The sequence below is a fragment of the Haliotis rufescens genome, unplaced genomic scaffold (genome assembly GCF_023055435.1).
Source record: "Haliotis rufescens isolate VD_foot unplaced genomic scaffold, xgHalRufe1.0.p SCAF_25, whole genome shotgun sequence".
Classification (NCBI taxonomy): Eukaryota; Metazoa; Mollusca; class Gastropoda; order Lepetellida; family Haliotidae; genus Haliotis; species Haliotis rufescens.
In genome coordinates, this window is record NW_025963946.1 from 3,585,609 (window position 1) to 3,605,658 (window position 20,050).

At 42.7% G+C, this 20,050-nt stretch overlaps 1 protein-coding gene across 2 annotated transcripts in view; it reads left to right on the plus strand.

The window, feature by feature from the left end:
* Positions 1 to 7,002: 7,002 nt before the first annotated feature.
* The window catches only part of LOC124123809, a 38,650-nt gene continuing 25,602 nt past the window's right edge, over positions 7,003 to 20,050 (plus strand). Inside the window, exons 1-7 of one of the 2 annotated variants that reach the window (XM_048402259.1) lie at positions 7,003 to 8,060; positions 8,205 to 8,263; positions 8,553 to 8,657; positions 8,969 to 9,038; positions 10,135 to 10,203; positions 15,673 to 16,316; positions 16,414 to 17,994. In XM_048402259.1, coding sequence (XP_048258216.1) covers positions 7,004 to 8,060; positions 8,205 to 8,263; positions 8,553 to 8,657; positions 8,969 to 9,038; positions 10,135 to 10,203; positions 15,673 to 16,316; positions 16,414 to 16,431 — 2,022 coding nt within the window. In that variant the 5' untranslated portion in view covers position 7,003 and the 3' untranslated portion in view covers positions 16,432 to 17,994. Of the gene's footprint in view, positions 8,061 to 8,204; positions 8,264 to 8,552; positions 8,658 to 8,968; positions 9,039 to 10,134; positions 10,204 to 15,672; positions 16,349 to 16,413; positions 17,995 to 20,050 lie in introns of those variants that run through there. The other variant, XM_048402258.1, reaches the window with a different exon arrangement.

A 20,050-nucleotide genomic window follows, 5' to 3' on the forward strand; every position in this document is an offset into this window, starting at 1 on the left:
CAAGTGGGGTATTCATGTTAAACTGCGGCATGGTCTCTCAGTTGGCTAGGACTATCAAGTCGGCATTTGTTCGGACCAGTACAAGCAGCCACACACACCCACACACACCCACACACACACACACACACACACACACACACACACACACACACACACACACACACACACACAGGTACAACACACGTACAGCACACGTACAACAAAGGTACAACATACGTACATCACACGTACAACCCAGGTACAACACACGTACAACACAGGTACAACACACGTACAACACACGTACAACACAGGTACAACACAGATACAACACACGTACAGCACAGGTACAACACAGGTACAACACAGGTACAACACAGATACAACACAGGTACAGCAGGAGTACACTGACTGACGGACAGGTAAAGGAACGTCGCATAATGTCGGGACGTTGGAGGGTTCTGCTGCTGGTCGCGTGTCTTGGTGAGTAACTGCAACGTCTTTGCCTGCATCTACGACCTCAATAGAGAGGTTGTGCAGGGCGTTGATGTATGTAGGAGGGAGAGGGATCTGGAGTTGGGATGGAGGACTGTAGGGGATCTGTTGCCTCTTAGTCGCCTCTTACGACAAGCATGGATCTTCACGGGTAGGGAGGGGATAAGAAGTTAATAATAATATAATTACGACTGTCTCTTTTCCGAAACAATGTTACTTTAGAAAACTCTCTGGAATATCTACAATTGAGGGACACTAACAATGTTCGTTACATGTTGACTGATACTAAGCTAACGAGTACTCCAGTCAGGATGACTTTTGACACAGAAATACACATATTCTGACACTAGGATATCCATCTGATGTGAGTGAATGTGTGTAGGTCGATGGGGGATTGGGTGAGTGAATGCGTGAGTGAGTGGGTGGTTGGGTGAGTGAGTGCGATACCATCGCATTATAGGCGTGAAATTTGTTCTCATAATTATGGGATATATTATGAACTATAATAAGGACTTTTCAAAATTATTTCCAAGTATAAGTATGCTGTTAGACTAACATGTAGTCCCCCAAAAAAGTTATCTTACTTAAAAATATATATCTACAAAATATGAAATTTAAATGGAGCCAAGAACAATGCTTAATTCCTAGAGCTGAGGCATTCTAGACTTGCAGAATGTTCAAGGCTTGAGTTAGATTCATTTCTTAATTCATTCTCTTGGGTCTGGGAGACACTAAAATACAGTAGGGAAATAGTGAGTGAAATATGAATGTAGATGTGTGCACAGGCAACTCGGGCCAAAAGGAGAATTACATCGTCGCGTATGCGTGCTTTCAGTTCAGAACGGCATCCGATCTGTCCAAAAATAGCTTACTACTGTTATATGGCAATGTAATTTGTTGTTAAACATTGTTTCTGCTGAGATTGAGTAGAAGTTCATAGCATTGTGTTTTGAGAATAACCAGTTGTCAAAAGTGTAGTACTATTTGATGTAAGCATGGAGTATGGAAGTTACTATATTTAAATGTTAGTGTCTGCAAGTGTTTTGTTTGTTTGCTGTTTAACAACACAATCAGCAATATTCCAGCAACATGACGGCGATCTGTAATTACTCGAATCTGGACCAGACAATCGAGTGATTGACATTTTTAAAAACCTTATCCTGACGCCTCTCTGTTTTATCCCGCGGAAGCAGGTTTTAAATATCATCAACATCCTCTAACTTTGATCAAAGTGATTCTCTTTATTTCTTGTATTTCTTCAGCCGACTTGCAACAGTAAGTCGACAGTAAAAATTACATAAGAGTAGCTGAACCCACAAAGTCAGTCAAGGTGTGGTCAGGGACTCTTGTTTACCATGGAAACAACGCCACCATCTCCACTACCGCACGTGGACCGCTATTATAAGTTTACTTTATGTTATATTAAAGTCGTTACTGAATAGCACTAAATCAGCTGGTCCTTGGAGGAGGCCAAGTCATCTAAGGCTCTGCGATTCTCTGTGTAGAGTTGCACCTTGATACCAATGGTAGTGGGTTCGAATCCCGACTTTCGCTGCAGTTATGATCCTTGGTATGTCAGCGCACCCCATGCTCGGGAGTTTCACCAAAGTAGTAAATATAAGACTTGCATTACTTTGGTCTTTTCTCCAAATATTAAGTTGAACCGTCATGATATAACTGATATACTGCTCAAAGTTGCCTGGCACAACCTCACTCACACAAAACCAGGTATGCTGGTTACTTCACTAAATTGTCTCCCTTTGTCCATAGCATCCCTTCCCTCCATCTCCTCCACGACATGGCATGACGTCATGTTGGACAGTTGCGGTCCTCTTCCGCGAAGCAGATGGCTACCCTGGGGTTGAGGCGAGATGCAGATGCGTTTTGTTACATGAGAGTGAGTGAGTGAGTATGGTTTTACGCCGCTTTCAGCAATATTCTAGCAATATCACGGCGGGGGACACACATTGTATCCATGTCGGGAATCGAATCTTAATACTACTAGAAGTAATGATTCAAACATTTCGATTCTGTTAACGAGATCAAAAACGGGAAGTCGGGAAGTCGGGAAGTCGTGAGGTCAAAACTGTTCTCTGAAGTATCAATACAGTCTACAATCAATACAGTCTGAAAACGATAAGAATATTTAATCTATTAATCATACAGTCAAGCTTCAATGCGTAATGGGTTTATGTCTTTTTCATCAGGCTCGCGATCAATTCAAAGATAGAGCAAGAAACTAATCTTGATTTCCCTTTGGGTAATTGCTTTCTCACTTACTCACGAGCCCCGTAAAGATTCCGGGGTAGAATAGGTCTTCAGCAACCCATGCTTGTTGTAAAACCTGACTATGCTTGTCGTAAGAGGCGACTAAATGGATCGGTTGGTCAGGCTTACTGACTTGGTTGATGCATGTCATCGATCCCGATTGCATGGATCGATGCTCATGATGTCAATCACCGGATTGTCTGGTCCAGAATCGATTACTTGCAGACCGCCGTAATATGTAGCTGGAATATTACTGGGTGCGGCGTTAAACAACATCAAACAAACAATATGATTTGGAACACGATGATGTCTGCCTATTCACAAACAACTGTGACATTTATATAACAAGATATAAGCGCAAAAACTAAACTCGCACCCGTGTCAGACCAATCTTATGAAACTCGTGAATAGGTCAGATATGATAACTATTCACTGGTTTTAAACAAATTGGCATTACACGTGAGCGAGTGTAGTATTCTATATTTATTTCACAATTTCCCAACCTTAATATGTGGGTGTAACGTGATAAAACATTTGTAAACTTGTACATTTTCCCCACGTTACTACATGCACAGTAATCACAAGTAAAGCAAATGGACTCTGTCATTATTATTGTAAACGTAAATATTTATATCAGTTCTAACACGCTTGTAATAAGAGAGTTTTCCTACGTCATCGCCCGGAAGTGACCTGCGTGTCAACAGTGATGGAAGTCTACAGTCCAGGTGAGTGTGTTGTCTCTCGTCTCTCTCACTCTCTCTGTCCTTCTACACACAGAAAACTGTTTGATATTCAGGTCAAAACGTACATGTATATGTCAAGATACTACCAGGATGCTGAAGGTTGTACCTGTACCTAAATTCTACAAGTTATAGACATGATATTAGTGAAAGCTGACTGACACACATTTCATACAAGTCCTGAAACGCCTTTACTGTGAGTAGTGTATAGAAAACGCTCGGTCGTGTCGCCATGTGTAATAGAGGTAGAGTACGTGCAGACATGTACTTGCTCAAATCACACCGACAAGTTTGTTTGTTTGTTTTTGTGTTTTTCTGCTTGGTGTTTAACGCCGCACTCAGCAGTATTCCGGAGTTTAACGTGGTCTGTAGTCAGACACTCCAGTGATTGACACCATATGCATCAATCCACGCAATTGGGATACGATGACATGCATCAACCATGTCAGCGTGCCGGACCACCCGATCCAATTAGTCGCCTCTTACGATAAGCATAGTCGCACACTTATAAACGATGTGTGTGTGTGTGTGTGTGTGTGTGTGTGTGTGTGTGTGTGTGTGTGTGTGTGTGTGTGTGTGTGTGTGTGTGTGTGTGTGTGTGTGTGTGTGTGTGTGTGTGTGTGTGTGTTAGCTGACTGACATACCTAGTTTCTGTATTTAGACGACAAACACCTGAACATACTGTGTGAGATAAGAGTAAGGTCTTTTCGTCACTTTGTTATCGTGAGTCATGGTGTTGTGATGCTTATCAAGAGGACTCTTACTGGTGTAATGTTGCTTGTAGGGTAGGGTTACTGTATGTATTCAATTAATGGCCTGTGTGCTGCATAGATTGCCGTTGTTTATCCAGTAGTACATAAAGAAGGATGAGTTATTTTGTTAATGTTAGGTGTGGTGAGGTGAGCTGAGGTTAAAGGTCGCATTCATGATAATTGCACTTATATAGCTACGTGCATGTGTGTGTGTATGTGTGTGTGTGTGTGTGTGTGTGTGTGTGTGTGTGTGTGTGTGTTTGTGTGTGTGCCTCCTTGTAATAGTCCGGACTAATGCCGATTTTATAGTACTAGCCAAATGAGATACCACGCCGCAGTTTAACATGAATACCCAACTTAGAACAAATATACTGACTCCGAGCCGACTAATTGTTTTGGTCTCTTAATGCCGAGCACCAGGTAACAACAAGTACCGACTTTAACGTCTTTAGGTATGAAAGAGGGGAACGAAACACCCAACCGTCCGCCCCCGTGGCGAACGCTCTACCACTAGACCACGGAGGCGGTCCTAATATTAGGTTCTACATAGTGGAATATAATTCAATTTGATAAAATAGTGTATCAAATCCTGCGGTGATGATAAGATATGGCTTTATTGCTGGATCACAAATGACGAGCGAACGCTTTAACCACTAGGCTACCCGACCGCCCCTCCGATCCATTAGGTGAGGTGAAATGGGGTTTAACGTCTCGTCCAAGATTATTGCACTTATATGGCGACGTGCATGCCCGTGTATGTGTGTGTGTGCCTCCTTGTACTAGTCCGGACTAATGCCGATTTTATAGTACTAGCCAAATGAGATACCACGCCGCAGTTTAACATGAATACCCAACTTAGAACAAATATACTGACTCCGAGCCGACTAATTGTTTTGGTCTCTTAATGCCGAGCACCAGGTAACAACAAGTACCGACTTTAACGTCTTTAGGTATGAAAGAGGGGAACGAAACCCCCAACCGTCCGCCCCCGTGGCGAACGCTCTACCACTAGACCACGGAGGCGGTCCTAGTATTAGGTTCTACATAGTGGAATATAATTCAATTTGATAAAATAGTGTATCAAATCCTGCGGTGATGATAAGATATGGCTTTATTGCTGTGATCACATATGCATAAGTGCACGCTGAAAGAATGTGTGCTGCTTTATGAGGAGTATCAGTTGTAGGTTGTATCTAATTGTACATGTATGGGGAATGTTTCTGGATCTGTGCGCACCATGTGAGCTTGTGTGCATTAATGGCTTCCAGAAGGTGAATAGGTGCTTATTAAGCAGTAGATCAAGAATATGTAAAATAGGCTGCGTAAAATAGTGCGATGTTTGATGTATTTGGATTTTGGTTGTTTTATTTTGTGGATATTTGTAGTGTGATTTTAATGTACGTGTTATATCGTCGAGTTTGTAGTCAGGGGTAACCGTCTGGTATACACACTTTGTTGTATGTACGCATGATCATTATGTGGGTTTCATGCTACGCTCGACACAGATCAAATTAGTTGTGTGCTACATTTAACATTTGTCCTACGTGACGTCATCTTGCGAGAAGGGGCGCGGGGGTAGCCTAGTGGATAAAGCGTTGGCTCGTCATGCTGAAGACCCGGTTCCATTCCCCACATGGGTACAATGTGTGAAGCCTATTTTCCAGTATCCCCCGGCTTGATATTGCTGGCATATTGTTTAAACTGGCGTAAAACCATACTCACTCACTCTTGCGAGCATATTGTGTAGATGAGTGGACTTCACACAGTGTATCCATGTTGGAAATAGAACCCGGGTCATGAACCCAACGTCATTAGCGAACGCTTTAACCACAAGACCACCTCACCACCCCAGTGTAGATAAGACGTCTAAAAGAGATAATTTTTATTGACCCGCCCCCACCAGTATGTGACCCTTATGTTCTAATCACTGTTAAGGAGAACCTTTCTAAACTCAAATTTGAAACATGTTCGCACTGTTTACCCACTCATTATAAATAAAGCATTTATCAATCAAGTTCATATTTGTTTTATATTTGGAAGCTAATAAAAAATACAATCTTAAAATTCCTTCCTGTTTGTTTTGAAAAACGGTATGTATTTTAACTGGCCTTAATTATGTGTGAGTGAGTTTGGTTTAACGCCGCTTTTAACAGTATTCAAGTTATATCGCGGCGTGTCAGCTTAATGTGGAAGGAAAGCCCGAAGTGATGGAGGTCAGACGTTTACCACTATGGTGAAACCCACGAGCACGGGTATGGTGCTGACAAACCTTGAAACATAATCAGCGCGAACTGGGATTCGAACCCACAATCATAGGTTTCTGCCGTGCCGAAGGGACGCAACTTTGCACAACGAATCGCGGCCACCCGTGCACCTAATTAGGTGTGACATAGGATTGATATGATTTGGGTTGATTGCGATAGGAGAAATTTAAAAAGTACATGTTTTCAGGCAACAGTTTGTGTTTTTATCAATAATAAAAGTGGCTACAGACTATAGAGAAACGACTCTACTAGGGTGAGGATGAATAGCTCAGCAGAACCAAAATGCTTGCCTTCCAGATCAACGCATCAAGTGGCAATGAAATTTAAATTTTGTCCCTTGTTTTGCACAGATGGTCTCAGAAAAAAACTCTTTTTAGCCAATTCGATAAATATACTACATATTCAGAGACACTCAATTGGATGATTCACTATACGTCGTATGGTTATGGATCTTACACACATACAATTGACATGTGTATCTCATTATTATTTTGTGTCTTTCAGAATGGACACCTTCACGAAGTGTTCCGTATGTCATCAGGAGTTTACACTGAAAGGTCCAGTCCCCTACTTACTACCCTGTCTACACGCCGTGTGTGAGAAGTGTGTGACATCTGCGGCTGGTGGTGTGATATCATGCTCCACGTGTCAGAGGGAGGTCAACCTCACAGACACAAGTCTCCAGAAGGATGCAGTCAGACAGAAGGAAATATTCTACCTGACCGTCAAACAACGCCCCACAGAGCTCCTCTGTACATATGAAGATGACGGGAACCAGGCTGTGTGTTGGTGTCAGGAGTGTGAAGAGTTCCTCTGTGAATACTGCCAGAACATGCACAGCAGCGTCAAAATTTTCAGAAATCATGCTGTGCACAACTTTGGGGATATAACCCCGCAAAACCTTGAAAATGAAACCAATTGCAGTATTCACGAACGGTATCCACTTGATTTGTTTGACAAAAACTGCAACATGTGTATCTGTTCCCAATGTAGGAGAGGGGAGCACGCGGATCACGAGGTTGGTTACCTGGATGAAGCTGCTGAAGGAGTTACACAGCGGATTGAACAACACAGGAAAGATCTGTCGGCGTTACTGTCTCGTCAGCAAACACACCTTCAGAGCATCAGACAAGAAACACAGTTGACCAATAGGACGCAGGAAACATTGAGGAAGACAATAGAACATACTTTCCGGTCTTTAAGATCACAACTTGACCAAAGGGAGAAGGAACTCCTGATTGATCTTGAAAGTCAGACGAGGGAAACCAAGGCAACTCTACATGCTCTTGAAACCTCATGTGAAGATCATCATGCAAGATGCACCGACATTTCAGGTTACATCCGAAAATGTCTTCTCTATGCTTCAACATCGGTCCTGCTGCAGCTGGAGACCAATGTTGAGGGGATGACTCGGACCTGCCTAGAAACTGCTTCACCTGAAACACATGATGTACCTGAAGCTGTCTTCAACACCAATGGCTTGTCCAAACTGAAATCAGATATGTCTGGATTTGGTAACATCGCTGCCTTGGAAGAAGATTCAGAAGGGGGAACACCTGATGGTATGCATATTAAAACAGTTATTGTGCTTTATTGATGATATGTGCCCAAGTTCTACTAAACCTAATTCATGTGTTTCGTGGTGTTATTTTAATTAAAACAGTGTTCTGTCACTCGGGATTCACAATTTGCTTCTACAATTACAGACAAGCACACACAAACTGATGATGACTATTTGGCGGACCTTGAACAGAAACACGAAATGGTAAGTCTAGTTATATAGGGATACACGTAGGCATCGGACCTCAGTCATTCATCCCATCAATTGTTTTATATTTCATTCATATTGTCTAAATATCTAAGAACTCAATATTAGAACAACTGAACTGATCAAAGTATAGTACCACAAAGACTTTGCAGGTTCAGTCAACTGATGTATCTTAGTCACACAATACTGATATGATTGATAGAATATATTGATACTGTTTGATTAATAAGAGTTCATGTACAGCCTCCAACTCCGACCCAAAGGTAAAATATATTTTATCTTTCAGGACCTTGCAAAGCTGGAGTCAAATATTGCTTCACACAATGAAAGAACTGAACAACTTCAGCAGCTAACAGACAAGCTGAATGCCGAAGCAAACAACATGAAATTGGTTTGTATATCATTTTGTCCCACTCATTGAGGAGAGAATGGTGAGATTATATAGTTGTTGGTACTTTAGATTTGTCAGATAGAGAAGAGATAGATAGAGAAGGGTTTCGTTTAAATACATCATAAAGACATTTACCAGCTATACCCTATTGCTTGTCTTGTCCAGACTTGATATTGTTGAAGGTCCTGTCACAAGTTCAAGAAGTTTGCAACGTCAACAAAATTATTTTGCATGTATCCTTACAACAAATACACAATCTTATTTGGCCTATATTTATTTCATGAGCAGCTATCCCCTTTACTTATTTGTAGATGCTAGCTGAGAAAGACAAAAGCTGCCAGGACGCCTTAGAAACCATTGATCGTCTACAAACCCTGATTAGTATGTACACTGTCTGTGGTCTGTTCCGGGTTATGGTCCTGTTTTCACTTCCTGTTTGTGGTCTGTTTCTGGTACTGGTCCTATTTTCGTTTCCTGTCTGTGGTCTGTTCAGGGTTATGGTCCTGTTTTCACTTCCTCTCTGTGGCCTGTTCCTGGTACTAGTTCTGTTTTCACTTCCTGTCTGTGGTCTGTTCCGGATAATGGTCCTGTTTTCACTTCCTGTCTGTGGTCTGTTTCTGGTTCTGGTCCCGTTTTCACTCCCTGTCTGTGGTCTGTTCCTGGTACTGGTTTTCTTTTCACTTCCTGATTGTGGTCTGTTTCTGGTACTGGTCCTGTTTTCCCTTCATGTGTGTAGTCTCTTCCTGGTACTGGTCCCGTTTTCCCTTTCTATCTGTGGTCTGTTCCTTGTACTGGTCCTGTTTTCACTTCCTGTATGTGGTCTGTTCCTGGTACTGGTACTGTTTTCACTGCCTGTCTGTGGTGTGTTCCTGGCACTGGTCCTGTTTTCGCCTCCTGTCTGTGGCCTGTTCCAGGTACTGGTCCTGGTTTCACTTCCTGTCTGTGGCCTCTCTGTTCCTGGTACTGGTCTTGTTTTCGCTTCCTGTCAGTGGCCTGTTCCTGATACTGGTCCTGTTTTCACTTTCTGTATGTGGTCTGTTTTCCTGATACTGTTATTGTTTTCACTTCCTGTATGTGGTCTGTTCCTTGGACTGGTCCTGTTTTCACTTCCTGTCTGTGGTCTGTTCCTGGTGCTGGTCCTGTTTTCACTTCCTGTCTGTGGTCTGTCTGTTTCTGGTACTGGTCCTGTTTTCACTTCCTGTGTGTGGTCTGTCTGTTCTTGGTACTGGTCCTGTTTTTACTTCCTGTCTGTGGTCTGTTCCTGGTACTGGTCCTGTTTTCACTTTCTGTCTGTGGTTTGTTCCTGGTACTGGTTCTGTTTTCACACCCTAGTTGTGGTCTGTTGCTTTATATAGTCTTGTTTGACTTCCTGTCTGTGGAACATCATGACGCACACTTTAGACAATTTCATAAATATACCAATTGTATCTACACACAAGCACAATTCCATTAACTCTAAGCTGTTGTTGTCTTGCAGGATTCACAACTGAAGGCTGTGTTCATCTGCTGAAGACAGGTGTAGCAGACAGACGCATGGTCCTGCATTGTGAGTACCTAAACTGAAGATCAAAAGAAAGTTCACAAAAGAAAATGTTGAATTACCCCCCAAAATGCATGCAGTCAAATGTTTGTAACATGATGTAAACAATTGCCCCAAACGCAGCACACTCGCTTCCAGAGAACCTAAACCATGCAGCTGTCAATGCACGTGCTGCTACAAAAAAACCAGGTTCTCCGGTTCTGCATGGAGCATCCGTGCAGGTACCTGTATTAAGGTCGACCGAAAGTGTCAGACACAATCACATGAACCAAAAACACCTCATACAGACCGCTGCCCGGGATGGTGTTGGGTCCACAACATCGCCAAGATTGACTACGGTCGGACCGACGTCTAAAACGTTGGCAGCGGCTTGAATGGCAACGTGTCTTGTTCACCGATTAGAGAAGGTTCAACCTATTTCGTATTTGTCGCCGAAGGGGAGAAACAATGACTCCTGGCTGTATACAAGATTCCCACAAAAGTCGTGGTGTCATGGTGTGGGGCAGAATATGTGAGGACCAGATTTTGTGTACAATCTTTCTTTGATTTCTTACTAAAAACCTTCTCTCGCGACCGCTTAATATTTTATCACTTCTTCAATATTCATAGCCTGTAAGCATTTAATGATCTTCATCTTCCCGATGCAAGGGAGTTGGCGGACTTTTATAAGTCCAGTTTCCATCCTTGCCAAACAAGACAGGAATTATGGACTTATAAAATGGCTGGACTAACGCGTCTATGCATCGTCCAATCAAAATCGCGTAACAAAATCGACATCCAGTTCCCATACTGCAGTGCAGATTTCTGTGGATTGCAGGATTGGCAAAACATGTGTACCGTCAACTTTCCCGTCAACAGAAATTTTCCAAATCGTTCATGTCTTTATTCAAGGTGCACACGTGATTTGATGCACTTTGCAAAGTAAGACTCGTTTTATTACAATATAGATCTTGATTATCGATCTGATGGTCTTGACTGGGTGCCGCCATTTTGTTTGAAGCAAATGTAAGTGCTATGAGAGGTGGAATCGGATTGGGCAATAGTAGGGACATAGACGGGACATAACTCGTAATAGCCACTGGTGGCGCTACATCAGGCCCAGAGATTCCAGCCTGGTTCGGCAAGAGTGGAAACTGGACTTTTCAATCATTGAACTCCCTTGACTCAGGAAGATGCCATTGGTAGGGACTGTTCAAAACATTTCTTATTTATTATATTCAATATAATTAATATAAAAACATTATGCCGACACCAGTGACACTGCAAAGTGTGTTGGAATAACTGAGGATACATGCGGGATCACGACTGGACATGCTACAGGTTGTTGATGTTCTCATTGACAAAATAGAAATCGAACAAAAAAAATGTCCTCGTCATGACATGAGCACATCAGATCCGACTTTCACAAAACTAATAATTTTCGAAAATAACTTTCAGCAATGACTTGAATGAAATTTACAATAACTGGTCGCCGGCTCGCATCTGCTTTCCAAACGACCACGAGCTACACGTGCTAGACCAGCGTTTAATATATTATTTCTTGTCATAACAAACAACAAAAAGACATTTCGAAACATACATGTATTCCAAATATAATATAACATTTTACTTTTTAATGTTAACTGCTGGTATGGGAGCCTGTGTGTTCCAAATAAATCTAAATATATACATAACATTTTAAATATAGCAAGCAAAATCTCAGGTCCACAATTTCAACACATAGCGAAAGTTGTGAGCAGCAAACTTCCAAAAAATCACATAAGATACTAAATGACAGCAGTCATATATACTGAACCGCAAAAGAAACGTCACCATGATAGACATACATGTGTTATGAGAAACTTTATTTGACCAAACACTGTAAACATACTTTGAGGCATATTAAAAAGATGTTGAAATGAAAGTTTCAAATGTTCTTAAAGTGAAACACAACTCTAGTCTCTGAGAAAATGGCATCACAAATCAGTATCTCGTGTGTCCGCCATGTGCATTGATGACTGTCATGCAACGTCGATAGATGGAATGGATGAGGCACTTGAGCCCACACTCTGAGGAACGCCTGACGCAGTTCAGCTGCAGTTGTCGGCCTTGTCATTCAGCCGTCTTTGAATTCTCGTCCAAAAGGTGCTCAATGGGATTTAAATCGGGACTGAGGGCAGGCCACTGCATGGTTCTGATGCCATTCTGCTGGAGGAAGTATCTCGTTGCTCTCGCAATGTGGGCATGGGCGTTATCTTGCTGAAACTCGTGGTTGCGGCGACGTGCCAAATGAGGTATGGCATGTGGTCTCAAGATTTGATCAATGTACCGAGCTGCTGTGACACCATTGCCTCTCCCATTGCCTTTCCCTGGACCGATGTTCTGGAAGACCAATTCCACCCCACACCATGATGCTCGGACCACCCCATGGTCAACAACACACGCATCCGAATAACGTTCCCCACGGCGTCGCCAGTGGAGGTGTCTGCTCGTCAATCGTCGACGCACGGTGTCCGCACTAATGTGTCGCTGATGTGTCCTCATGGTCTGTTTCCGCAGCAGTTACAAAGCGACCTTTAGATGCTGTCCCACAATCTGACATTCCTGACGTCGGGCGGTGACCCTTGATCTTCAAATACGTGATCGGTCATCTGTAGTGTTGGTGGTCTGGTACCGTTGCTGGAACCTGTTACTGGTCCTTACGTGGACTTGAAATGCACAGGCTACTTGCCGGGCGGTTTGTCCAGCCTGCAATCGTCCAAGGGCTTCATTTCTCTGTTTTCTTGTCAATCTTGACATGTGGTAGCAATTCAATAACGAATGAATGTTATCCGATCTGGGTGGAAATGGGGCAACTCACGTGCATCGGGTTACCGTGACAAGCAGAGTTAGACATTGTCTCATCATATGAGGGTTCGAATACAAAATATGGATCAGTGTTTCTGAATTCGAAGAGTGAGTGAGTTGGGTTTAACGCCGCTTTTAACAGTATTCCAGTTATATCACGGCGTGTCAGCCTAATATGGGAGGAAAGCCCGAAGTGAAGCAGGTCTCAGACGTTTACCACTTCCATGAAACCTGTGAGCACGGGTATGGTGCTGTCAAACCTAGAAACATTATCGGGGCGAACAGGGATTCGAACCCATAACCATAGGTTTCTGGCATTCCCAGGGGAAGCAACTCTGTACAGTGAATCGTGGCGCCTTATCCGACTGGGCCTCCCGTGCCCCCGTTTTCAGAAGAGGTAAAGCTGGTATTAAGAAGACATGTATTTTTTTCAAATCTATTTATCATATATTTTCAAAGAAAACCCAGGGGGGCCTCACTAGCAAATACAAACCTAGCTACGTGCAGGCTTTCCTGAACATTGACGATAGGATGATGTCACAGAGGTTTATTACCCACCGCCACGAAGTAGTTTAAAGTATTTCAGTCACAAGGAATCCGTCCTATCGACAGGAGACAAATTCGAACGAAAACAGGATAAACGGACAGTAGAATTATGTGCACGTGACTCCGTTATAATGATGATAATGTATTCTTCCTAAAACATCCACACACAAAAATCATTTGGATAAACTTCCAGATGTGACAAAATGACGCTGTGTTTGGTTGACATTGCTCCCATAATGAATGTTACATTACATTGCATAGCCACAGCCAAGGTACAGGTTCTTTACACTTTAGAGAGATGTAGGAAAACCAATTATGAATTTAGATAGTGTGAATTACCGACCTGTCCCTGCTATCTCCGGATCATTCATAACTATCACAGTCAGGCTGTCAAAATAATTTACCTTGATGAATCATTCCACTGACTACATGTGGCTATCGGCAGATGGACAAAAAGCCCCCATAGTACCATCAGGTAGAGGTAACCATGTCATTGATTGTTAGCCACAACCCATGATATGTGGCTCATTGATGGTTGTGTGCTAGTTTTCGAGGCGAAAAAGAAAACTGGATATTTTCATAAGGAAATTATAGGAGGTGATGTGTTCATAGACTGGTTGGATCTTCAGCTATTGCCCATTTTCAGGGATGTGAAATCTCCGCGGAAACGCGGAAAATCGCGTTTTTTAAAACAGTAGTCCTCGGAAAAAATCATCTTCCGCGTAGAAATTTAATTAAAAAATTTAAAAAAATGATTTTAAAGAACTTCAGTGTCATTGTCATGGATTACGCCAGTTGATATAACGTCCGGGAATTAGATACTGTCGCCCAAACCATGAGTAGTCTGAAGGCGACCATACAGGAATATATGACATTGTTGACTTCAGACCAAATGAAACAAAAGTTCAACTCATGGAGAAAAGTCGGCTAAATAAGAAAACAGTAAAGTACAAGACATATGTGCTGGCCGAGTTATTTTTTCTAGAGGAGGGGTCTTTTGCGTATATTAATTTCACATTTAATTCATTTTTCTGATGACATATAGTGGCTTAAGTGGCTCTTTCTTCTTTAGGCTTTATGTGACTTTTTATTCTAAATATTCACTACTGTATGAACAAACAAAATCCTGCTGTGGCCTATGGCGGGGATGAGTGATGACATTGTTTTCATTTGATTGTAGAGGTGATCTTCCTCATAATTAACAGAATGTCCCTTGTTTATTGTGTTATGGTTTGTGTCCTGTACTGATAATGCTGCATGTCTACTATCTCCCAACGTCAACCCGCCGAGACACGTGGGTACACAAGCCCCGACATTGAAACACCAGGTCACGTGCCACTGTGATCTTATCATTGTTTGACATGCAGTCTACATGTCCCTCGTTATACCACGTTGACTCGTATAAGACGGTATCCGCCTGTGATTGCGATTATTTGACCTCTGAATGTTTATCGTGTCTGTTTATCCGTGTTTTTGTAGCTGTTGTTTTTTCAGATTTATATCAAGTCTGATCACTTAATGTTGATGTCTTGTGTCTACCGCTCTGATTCATTTAATAACTTACGAACCATTCACTAGATCTTGGGGAAGAATAGGTCTTTAGCAACCCATGCTTGCCGTAAAAGGTGACTATGCTTGTCGTGAGAGGCGACTTACGGGATCGGGTGGTCAGGCTCTCTGACTTGGTTGATGCTTGTCATCGAATCGCAATTGCGTGGATTGATGCTCATGATGTCAATCAGTTGATTGTTGGCCCTGAATCGATTTTTTTACAGACCACCGTCATATAGCTACAATATAGCGGAGTGAGGCGTTAAACAACAAACAAACAAACATATACCAGACCCATTAAGAACTACATTTACATTCGGGTTAAAGTGTTGTCAGTTAGTCCAATGTAAACACTAATCATTGATCCAAATATAACACACATCAGGTGTTTTTTTCGTACAACTGCAATGTGATTATATTACACTATTTATATATCAGGACAGCGTACTTAGCTGTGAATTACAAGCATGTAAATAGCGTTATATCTCGCGAAACTGTCACTATATTTGTCTCATGTGTTATTCGCATGTAAACTACATTCATATTTTGTAGGTTTACACCTAAAGTATGACAAAGACAGAGTCAATCTGGCCGAAGTCCACATCAACACAGAAGGAGACCTGGTCAACAGGGAGTCGGACACCAGACCTGCAGGGGAGGGGAGACTGAAGAACTACAGTGGCACATGTAGCACTGCCCCCCTCCCCCGGGCTGGCTGTCCCCAGTACTGGGAGATGAAATCTAGGGTCAGCCTGGATGAAACACTCAGATGGGACTGGCTCATCCTGGAGGTTGGTGTGTGCAGGGAGGAGGAGAGGGACGTGTGTCTTTGGCTAGGTGGAAGTCCCGGCTCCTACAGCATGACCGTCGCCAACTGTACTACACACGGCGGGATATGCAGGACGACATGGAAGGAGGGGAAGTGTGTACTGCATCTGCCTGACACTCTCCCCAACACAGCAGGGACATCACACACACTACATTACGGTGTTGTCTATGATGACGCCAGGAAGAAGATTGTCTTCATTGATGTGAAGGAGAATAAAGTGATATCGACGTTAGACAATGTAGACTCTAGTCAGCCACTGTGGCCGATGTTCGGGGTGTATAACCCACGTGGCCTCACTGTCAGCATGACACTTGTAGTGGGCAGCGACATCAACATGACAGAGGAGAAGAAAGCAATGATTGTCAAGGCACTGTCGTCATGGTGACAATGATTGTCAAGGCACTGTCGTGATGGTGACAATGATTGTCAAAGGCACTGTCACGATGGTGACAATGATTGTCAAGGCACTGTCGTCATGGTGACAAGGATGGTGATTATGACACATTGTGAATGTTAAGGAGTTGGGTTTTTTTAATGATAGTTATCAAACTGAATGAAATATACTCAGTACATAAATTAACTGGGCATTATATTTGATACAAGGGATTATTTGGAGAAGTTCTGGAAATAGTGGGGCAGTGGAGTAGCCTAGTTGTAAATGTTTTTGCTCGTCACGCCGAAGACCTTGGTTCGATTCCCCACATGGGTACAATGTATGACGCCCATTTCTGTGTCCCCCCTCCGTGATATTGCTGGAATATTGCGGCGTAAAACCATACTCACTCACTCACTGGAAATAGGGCCACTCAACAGTGCCACACTATGTGTATTTAGAGCCTTTGGCGTTGATAATTTTGAACTACGGGTAATTGAGTGAGGTCTTTTTGGTTTGATATGAAATATGTTGAATTCAATGCGTGTATTTAGGAAAAACATCGAATGTATGTTTAAAGACGCCTTCAGCATTTCTTTAGGGTATTTCGCAACAACAGTAAGAGTGAGACTTTGTTTCCTTGCATTCGCTTCCACGGATGAAACTCCCGAACATAGTTTAACCATGCTTCAATGATTACTGATGTGTCTGCGAGTGTAGTTTTACGCGTCTTGAAACAACATTTTCGCAAAATCACACCAGGGAACACCAGAAATTTACTTCCAAGATTTTACCCATGCATGTGTGGAATCGAACCAGGGTCAGTGGTCTGACGAGTGAATGCTCTGAACCACTGAACCACCCCACCGCCCCTGGTTATTGTGGAAATATTGGTAAACTATCCTGTAATGTTGTACACCCGTTTCTTATAAGACTTATGAATGCACAGCGCTTGTATAACATGTATGCACATATCTGACCTGTGAAGATCCGGGATAGAATAGGTCTTCAGCAACCGATGCTTGCCGTGAACGGCGACTATGCTGTCGTGAGAGGCGACTAACGGGATCGGGTGTTCAGGCCTGCTGACTTGGTTGATGCATGTCATCGATCCCAAGTGCGTGGATCGATGCTAATGTTGTAAATCACTGGATTGTCTGGTCAAGAATCGCTTATTTACATACCGCCGTCATGTAGCTGGAATATGGCTGTGGGCGGCGTTAAACAACAAACATCACCTATAGCTCTACGATGATCTATGATTTTATTACAATATTATTTTCTTAATATTAAAATCGTTTGTCTCCATGGCAAAAGGCTTGAAATGGAATAGAAGGGTGGAATAACTCAATAGTTGTTTTATATTTATTGACTTCTTTTGGAACGATGTATGCTAATTAAAACATTGTAAACTGACGGAAGGCATGGATCGAGTTCCATGCCGAGGTTATAAAGCTTTCAGTCTTTCTCATAAAAAATTAAGATCAATTCGTTTATACCTTTATTTGTTAGATTTCCGCTTAGATTTAAATGTGAGTTATGTATACAGGTATCTATACTTATGTTTAACTGCTTTAGAAGGACTTGTACATACATATCAAACTCCTTCGCCATTTGCGTAGACAGATGAACCTAGTAAAGTGCCTGTTAATGAATAAATTTAACCAATTCACTTCACTTTCATTTTCCACGGATTTAGACAGCATCCTTTGTAAAGGTCGAGTTTTATTAACCGTAAGTCCACAACGACTGTTTCGCTACTTCTGCTGTGTTCCTGACAAAATTATACCAAATTATGAGCAGTTAGATGTTGATGACGTGCATCACCATCAACTTGTGTACAATGCATGCATGTCATCACTGGATTATTAAGGCAAAGCTGTTCTCACATTTGGTTCAACAAAGTCTTCGAGCCTGACCACCTGATCCCGTTAGTCGTACCAGGCGACTATGCTTGTCGTAAGAGGCGACTAACGGGATCGGGTGGTAAGGCTCACTGACTTGGTTGATGCATGTCATCATATACCAATTGCGTGAATTGATGCTCATGATGTCAATCACTGTATTGTCTGATCCAGACTCGATCATTTACAGACCGCTATCATATAGCTAGAATTTTGCTGAGTGCAGCGTTAAATAACAAACAAACAAACGTGTATCGCCTCTTATGACAAGCATGATGCTGAAGACCAATTCTCTCCTGGTACTTCACATGTGTTTTCCAAACAAGAGCAGAACTTGTTTTTGCCTGAATGCTAATAAGATATGGACTATCTGATACAACTTGGCTTGATGTAAGCTCTGTTCTTTTTCACTGAAGTAGCGCTGTGCTATTTCCAGCAATTCATACGTTCTGCCAGCACGTTGCACCAGATACTGAATTCAGATAACGAACATAGCAAGATAACTCTTAGCAGTATTTGAACAGCTGCTACCAAACCCACCCACCCACCCACCCACCCACTCACTCACTTACCCACCCACCCACCCACTCACTCACTCACTCACTCACTCACTCACTCACTCACTCACTCACTCACTCACTCACTCGATCCATGGTTCAGACCTGTATCTTCCTCAAGTTCAGCAATTGTAATACGTCTGTCAGTAACATCTTTTCTTCTTTCTCCTTGATTGAATCTTCACTCATGGAAGTTGAGGGACGTCCAGACTTACGGTCATCATCAAGGCGTGTTCTCCCAACCTGAAACATAGCTGCCCAACATTTAACAGTGGAATAACTAGGGCACTTATCCCCATACACTTGTGACATGCGGTCATGACATTCGTTGGGAGTACTTTTCTCTAAAGTCAAAAACTTGATGACTGCTCGGTACTCGTGTCCATTTGGACCTCTATCACGTCCATTGGCTGTCGGTAATATACAAACAGCTTCAACAGACCAAATGCACTTGCAATGAACAACTCAAACAATGTACAACATTCACTAGTTCACTTTGTTTGAAAGTTAGTCAGACTTAGAACTTTTTGACAACCCCGCGTAAAGTCTTTGTTTTGTTTGCTGTTTAACGCACTCCACAATATTCGACCTATATGACGGCGGTCTGTAAATAATCGAGTCAGGACCTGACAATCCACTGATTGATATCATGAGCACCGATCCACACAATTTGGATACGACGACATGCATCAACTAAGACAGCGATCCTGACCACCCGATCCCGTCGGTCGCTCAGTGCGGCGTAAAACAACAAACCAACCAACATGGACGTTTAACTCAGACACCGTATTCACATCCGGTTCCTCACGTCTGTCACTGTCGATAACTCCACTCAGCAATATTTCAGCTGTGTGGAGCCTGGCCGGCAAATCATCACTCCAGACAATCCAGTAATTGATGTTGTGAACAACGATCCAGGGGGTACATGGGCCCGCCATCAAGCAAGATGACCAGCCGCTCCATTAAGAGGTCTCTAACGACCAGCATACGTTGCTAGAGAACTGTTCTCACCCGGAATTCCCCCGGGTTGCCAATTTACTACTGTCAACAGCGTGTGTGGATATATCTTACCCAGGCACCCCCCGGGGAGGCGATTGCTGACACCCACTCACTCACTCACTCACTCACTCACTCACTCACTCACTCACTCACTCACTCACTCAGATGTTAAAAGATGCAGGAACTTGAGTTAATTGACAGTAGAAGGTGAAATACAACGTCAAATACAGTTAAACATAGCCGCCTCCGTGGTCTAGTGGTAGAGCGT